Source organism: Globicephala melas, chromosome 16 (genome assembly GCF_963455315.2).
Source record: "Globicephala melas chromosome 16, mGloMel1.2, whole genome shotgun sequence".
In the NCBI taxonomy this organism is placed as follows: Eukaryota; Metazoa; Chordata; class Mammalia; order Artiodactyla; family Delphinidae; genus Globicephala; species Globicephala melas.
In genome coordinates this window covers 60,508,797-60,515,908 of record NC_083329.1, presented here as the reverse complement: position 1 = coordinate 60,515,908, position 7,112 = coordinate 60,508,797, and the positions used below count along the sequence as shown (strand labels likewise).

Sequence of the window (7,112 nt, the reverse complement as noted above, 5' to 3'; positions counted from 1 at the left end):
GTCAGGGAGCCAGGCCAGGATCACCCAGGGGAGGCCAGGCCACTTTGGAGTGGGGGGCAGACAAGCCCTGCTTCAGCCCCGGCGCCCGCTCTGACTGGTTTCTTCTCCATTTTGATCCAGGGCCTGAACAGCATGTTCGAGGTGTACCTGGTGGGGAACAACTCTCACCACTTCATCATCTCCCCCACCTCCGTCCAAGGGAAGGCGGACATTCGCATCCGGGTGGCCATCCCCCTGGACTATGAGACTGTGGACCGTTACGACTTCGACGTAAGGCCCGCTCACCCTCTCCTTGGCCGGGTGCAGGATTTCAGGGGAGGGAGGGGGGTGGCACCGTCCCCTTGAATCCCCCCTTCCACCTCTTCCCATTCTTCCCTCGTGGATCTGACCCAGAGAAGCCCACTGAGCTATGGCAGGGGCTAGGCTGGGCCTCCTCTTTTCCAGGAGGACGAGGAAATGTCCAAGAATTGAGTGGAATTTCATTAGGTACCATCAGAGCCTCAGAAGCCCATCAGGAGCCTCTACTGCCCAGCATCAGCCAGCACGGCCCCCGTTAGCCCCTTCCTCCCCAGCAGATTCTGTGGCCACCCTAACCCTATGAGTACTGATGGAGGGATTCACAGTAGCGTACATCTGGGATGGGCAATGACTCAGACTGGTGCTCTGGGTTGGAATGGGCAGAGGCCCCGGGGGGACTTACGGGAACGAGGGCTCCAGCAGCGTGTGAGAGCTCACCTGGTCCCTGCTCTACGCATCCAGCTCTTTGCCAATGAGAGTGTGCCTGACCACGTGGGCTATGCCAAGGTGAAGATCACCCTCATCAACGAGAATGACAACCGGCCCATCTTCAGCCAGCCACTGTACAACGTCAGCCTATACGAGAATGTCACCGTGGGGACCTCTGTGCTGACAGTCCTGGTGAGTCCCCGCTCTCCTGCAGGGCAGCTGAGCTCTGGGGTGGACCATCAGGAGGCTTCCAGAGGGATCCAGGGAGTCTGAGCAGTCAGGGAACAGGGTGCCCCAAGCCCTCAGAGGCTGCGATGTTAGTATACTGGGGCATCTGGACTCTTCATGATGGGCTTCCTTGGCCAGGGCAGCACTGTGGAGAAGGGACCAACCTGGGGAAGAATGAGGTTGGGCCCAGGATACTTTGGTTTTCTGCCTTGTCCCTGAGAGATACTGAGCCTGGATGGGCCAGGAGCCCTGGACCTGCCCTCTAATGGGGACAAGTGCCAGCCATCTCTCAGGAAGGTGATCCTCTCTCTCTGAGCACAGACGCTGGGGAAGAATGGGCTCCTTGAAGATACATGGACATCCCCAGCTGTCTTTGGCTGGGACTTTGACAGGGGACTCCTGCCAGTGTCCATTTGTATCCGTTAGTACTCGTGGTCACAAGGGACAGAAACCCTTAAGTGGCTCAAGCAAAAAAGGATTGGCTCATGTAACTCAAAAGTGTAAGTGATTTCAGGCATGGCTCTATCCAGGCACTCAGCTGAGCAGGAGTCTGACTTCAGCACTGGGCTCTGCTTTTTTGTATTGGCAGAGAGGGACACCAGCACCCTTAGGCTCACTTCTCACCAATTTATCAACCCCAGTGGGGGAAAAATATTCTTTTTCAATAGTTCCAGCAAAAGTCCCAGGGCTGATTCTCATTGACCCAGCTTTTTGGGCCACCCTGGAACCAATCATCATAATTCTGATATACCAGAGATGGGTCATACTCCCCTAGTGGAACGGGGCGTTGGGTCAACTCCATTCAAATTATATGGGCTGAAAATGGGACAGGATATTCTATAGCGGCTTCTAGTATCAGAACAAAGAGGGTTGCTGAGCAGACCAAAGTGGTAGATGTGTGCTACACAAGCTCAGGGGCTTGCCCATAGTAGGTGCTCAATAAACGTTATGGCGTTTACCTCGCTGCTGCCCCTCCCTGCCCACTGAGGCCCCCAGAGTCCTTCCACTTCTTGCTCCATTCTCACTCCAAGCACAGAGATTGCCCGCCGATCTCAGGCCCCTACTCCGCAGTGCGTTTACTCTACAGAAAGATGGTATGAAACTGTTTTGAGCCCCCAGGCCCTTCGCATCTGACAGTTATTAATATTTCAAACAGATGTTTGGGTAGGCAGGCCGTCAGATGTAAACAGTAAGTCTGCTGCGGCTGTTTTCCTCCCACCTGCTTCCCCAGCCCGTGGCTCTGCCGGCTTTCACCAAGTTGCTCATTGCAATCAGTCACCTGGTGCCTGAGGCCCCTTGGGCCCTCCTGCAGCCTCTAGGGGCCCAGCCAGAGAGCAAGTGCCAGAGGTTCTGGCCTCTGGACCCAAAGAGAACCTCTTCGGCCCCCCAGCCACCTTCCACTGTCAGGATGAAGGACACCCAAGCAGCCTGTCCCCCACAGGGCCTGGAGCCACGTGGCAAAGAATTCTGATGTTAAGCCCAGGCTTGGCGGGTGGCTGGCGATTCCTTCGTGTCGTTCTTGCTGGGGATGGAGGGTCTCACTTTGCAGTCCCCAGTTCCTGTGGCCCTGGCAAGGGTTGAGGGGAGCCTAGGGTGTAGGGTGTGGGGGGGTGAAGTGTGGAATGTCACACCTCTTGGTTGATGGCCGGCTGCAGGTGCCAAGGATGATGTGTGAAGCCCAATCCCATCTGGGGTTGGCGCTGGAGAGCAGCTTCTCAAGCTGGGTTTCCTCAAGCACTGGAGCAGTTCCTGGGCCTGCGTGGACCCCGGCCCGCTGCCTATGACCCCTTTTCCAGTCCCTCTCCCAATGTTTAGCAGATGTGTTCATCCTCCTCTGTGGCTACCTGAGGGTCTCTGTCCAGGGCTGGCTCATCTGGGCAGCCTCTAGTTCCTCAGTGTGTCTGTCCACTCAGTGTGTCTAGTTCCTCAATTGTGTCTGCACAGTTGTGGAATTGTGCAGCTCTGAAGGGGCTGTTTGACCCAATGATAAGCTCTAGCAGCAGGGCTGTGTGTCTGAAGGAGCTCAGGTCCTGAAGTGAAACAGTGGGCCCTGCATCTCTGCCTTCTGTGTGTGCTGGTCTAACTGTATTACCTCTAAGAATCTTCATTTCCCATCCGCGGAATGGGCATGAGTTCCCCCCACCACTCCCGCCGCCACCAAGGCTGCTAGGTGTGAATGACAGATGTGAAAGCATCCCCTGGTGACCCCCACTCACCGTCATCTCCCCGTCTCCCCAGGGTACTTCCAGAGCTCCTAGCAGGGGGCAAGTTTCCCGGCCACACCTGCCACACCCACTGCCCTGGCCTCTCCCACGCTGCCCTTCTCCACTCAGACCCAGGGTTAGCCCAGTCTCTCTACCTCCTTTGCTCCAGGAGGGGCTGAAATTATAGCTATCTGCTCAGGGACTGTGAAATTCCTTCTCCCTGACCTTTTGTGGGATGTTATTAAAACGTTTCATGGGCAGTTGTGTCAGAAAAAATAATTATGAAGAAAAGGAAAATGTTTCAGTTTGCACCGAAGGCCAGGGCAGAGGCTGCTGCAAGGGGCCTCCCCACCCCACCCCACCCCTTTATGTGTGTGTGCAACTACATGCACTCAGATACGCGTATATAACACGTGCACGTGTGTGTGTGTGTGTGTGCAGCTTCCTGTATGATGCTGGTGGCTCCCCATCCTCTAGGTTGTATGGTTTCTTTCCCTCTCATATCCCCAGGCTGCTCTGATTCTCCTTCCAATCCTGCCTCCTGACCTGATAATAGGGGTTGGGTGGGAAGGCTGTGGGGTAACTTCCTAGGATTCTGCTGGGCTTCGGGCAGCCCTGTAGCCTGGCCGATGGCTACCTGGGGCCTGGTGGGGTTTGTGGGTGCTGCTGGACAGGAGGAGAGCAATCTGAACGTTCAACAAATGTTCTTTTGAACACCCACCACTGTGTCAGGCACATGGCCCTGAGGATACAATGGTGAAGTGAGTCTTGCCCTCATGAAGTTTATAGTCTCTTGGGAAAGCCTGATGTTAGTACTAAGAAGTGAATCTTTACATTAAGCGTTACTTGCTGGGATGGAGAGATCAGGGAGCTATGAAAACCGGTAACAGGGCATCTGACCTTGACTGGGGTCAGGGAAGCCTTCCCTGAGGAAGTGGCGATTGAGTAGGCATTAACAGGTAAGCGAATGGAGAGAAGCACATTGGAGAAAGAGGGAATGGCATGTGCAAAGGCCCTGTGACTGGAATGCAGTGGTGGGGGTGTGATGTGCAAGGAGGCGGCGGGGGTTGGGGGTGGGTTCAACTGTCTCTCCTGAATTGCGCCCACCCCAAACATAACCACTGGGCTGCTGTTCTGATAGTGGAGAAGTCTTGTATCAGCCCGTCCACATTCTCTTACCTATTCCATCCTGGTGGCCCATGGCCAGCATTTGGACAACAGCTGGCAGAAGCTGTTCCTGGGATGTGCAAGGAGCCAGCCTGGCATCCTGCAGTATGGAGCTCGTGTCCCCAGATTTATTAGCTCCATGTCCCCTGGGCAGTGAGAGAGGGACACAGGAGTAGCAGCCAGGAGGGCAGGTCTTCCCGCACTCCAAGAGGCCTTCCCTCCCTGCTCCAGGGGCGTGGGGCACAGCAAGGATGGGCAGAAGATGGAGTGCTGGCCAAGACAGGATTCTTCCCCAGGCAGGAATCAAAGGAAGCAGGAGAGGTACACAAGAGCCCTGATGGGGCAGGTGCAGGGCCCAGGACCAGCTCCGTTTGCTCAGCCCAGGGATGGGCTGCCTCAACTCCAAGCAGACAGAGTGGCCTGTGGGGGCTGAAGGGCATGGCTCCTCCCTCCCCTCCGTGCCCCTCTTCCTAGCCAGTCCTTGAGAGGCTGGTACCATCTTGGGCAGGGCCCTGAATCCTGTTCTGTTGTGGACCGGTCACTCCTCCGGGACTTGGTTTTCTTCCCATCACGTGAGGAAAATAGTGCCTGCCCAGCCTGCATTGGCTGGGCTGTTGGGAGGCTCCAGTGCGGTGATGTGGATGTAAACAGGTTACGGGATTACAGACCTAAGCTGTGGTCCTTATTATCTTCAGCCTTAAAGGGCCCCATCTGGCCGCCCTTCAGCCTGTGTGTAAGCCCAGCTCTTCGAGGTGGGCCTCTTTCCTCCTCTGTTACCTGGGGAGGTACCCTGACGGGATCCTACCTGAGAGGGTTGACGTGAGAGTTCAGTGGAATGGTTGGTTGAAGGCACTCGGTGCCGAGCCTGGCCGGGGACACTCAGAAAATGTCAGCAAGTCATGCCAGCCTCCAGCCTGAGCTTTGATGTAGCCAGGACTCGCTCGGAGTCGTGTAAGCTGAGCATGTCCCTGAGCCTCTGGGGCCCCATCGTCCTCATTATAAAGCTAGATGGTTGGGCCGATGCTGCTTCAGCGCCTTCTGGCTCCACGCAGCTTAATTCCAGTGCACTCTGCCCAAGAGGAAAAGTTGATTTCTGCTGTTTAGTTTCACTCCTGGCAACACAAACATGCTTCCTGTCCTTTGAGGGTCTAGAGCTCCCTTGCCTGCCCTGCCCTCCCTCTCCCAGCCCCCATCTGGAAGTTCGGTGAAGGTTCCAAGGTGGTCACGTCCCTGCTCCTGGAGCTCACTAGCTGTTCCTGGTCGTCCAGCCTGGCCTCCCTCCCCAGGGGCATCAACAGAGGCAGCCGTGCTCCTGCTGGTCCCCTTCACTCCCTCCTCCCCTGCCCGCTGACACCAAAGGCAAAGGTGTGTGTGATGTCACTGCCCCAGGCTGACCCTGGTGAAGGCCATCCTCAGTCCTGGAAGAACCGAAATGCAGCGTGCCTCTTCCATCAGCTGTCAGGCTGCGGGGCCTCTTCCCCAGCCCTGAGAGCCTGCAGGCTCAGGGCACACCGCCCACCCCCCTCCCCTCCGTGTTGCTGAATCCAAGGAATGTAACACGGACCTCACCCCGGGTGCTGGGAACTCGATGGCCCAGCCAGGTGGTCTGGGAAGGCCAGTCCCCTGCCTCGGCCTCAGATGGTGCTCCCTGGTCCCTCTGGCCCCTTGCAGAAGGACTTGCTGCTCTACAAGTGGGTGGACACCTCCCAGCTGCTTCAGCACCTGCAGGAGGGAACTTTAGGAGCAAAGCTTTGAAACCAGGGAGACTCAGGTTGAAATTCTGCCCCTACCTTTGCTGTCTCTGTGACCCTGGACAGATGCCTGGCTGTGTCTGATCCTAAGTCCCCAAGGTTTGCTGTGGGGATGATAGTAATTATATCTATCCCATGATTAAAAGAGATGTATTTTAGACTGCTTACACCCAGAAAGCGCTGGGTGACCGACAGCTGTGCTCGCTAGTGCTGTTGTTGTTTTTCTTCTCCACCATCATATCTGGGGGTCAGTGGAGCTTCAGAGAACACTGGCTCTTAAACCTAGGTCTCTGGGTACTCAGGCCCCAGCGTCAAGAAGCAGAAGAGAGAGGTTAAATGAGGATGCGGCCGGAGGGCTAAGACTCAGAGGAGGCAGGCAGCAGGTGCGACAGGAGGACTGGCTTCATGCATGTGCGGCCTGGGCATTTGCGTGGGAAGCTGGAAGTAGGAGGGCCTCACCTTGGGTTTGATGCTCTACTGTCGCCGTCTTGAGATTCTTAATTTTTGAACAAGGGGCGCTGCATGTTCATTTTGCACTGGAAAATTGTGCAGATTATGTAGCCTATCCTGGCTATAGGAGCTCCGTAATTCTGTGCCCAAAGGAGCTCTGTGGTTGTCCGTTGTTTTCGTCTATTCCCACATTCCATCGGCACTGGCTCAGTAATCGCTTGCCTTGTGCCACGCTCCAAGCAAGGACCCACCGAGCTTGTTTCGGTTCCAAACGCTGCGTGAGAAACCATCCCACACTTAGTGGCATAAAGCAACAACCATTTTGTTATGTTTGTGGATCGGGTGGGTCAGGAGTATGGAAAGGGCCCAGCAGGGGAGCCTTTCTCTGCTCCAAGTCTGGGGGTGACTCTAGCCACTGGTGGCTCCTCCCTCTGTCTGGCGCCTGGGCTGCTCTGGCTGAAGGACTGGCTCAGCCCGACACTGTGTTCTGAGCCCCTGCTTGTGGCCTCTCCACGTGGTACAGGCATCTCAGACATGGCTTGTAGAGAGAGCTCCTCAGAGGAAGCCTCTGGGAAACGGGTGTCCC

The 7,112-nt window shown here is 56.0% G+C and overlaps 1 protein-coding gene across 1 annotated transcript in view; it reads left to right on the top strand.

Annotated features, from left to right (window-relative positions):
• The window catches only part of LOC115856345 (cadherin-23), a 371,688-nt gene that overhangs the window by 196,168 nt on the left and 168,408 nt on the right, over positions 1–7,112 (top strand). The window contains exons 12-13 of the mRNA XM_070043924.1: positions 121–270; positions 760–918. Coding sequence (XP_069900025.1) covers positions 121–270; positions 760–918 — 309 coding nt within the window. The remainder of the gene's footprint in view (positions 1–120; positions 271–759; positions 919–7,112) is intronic.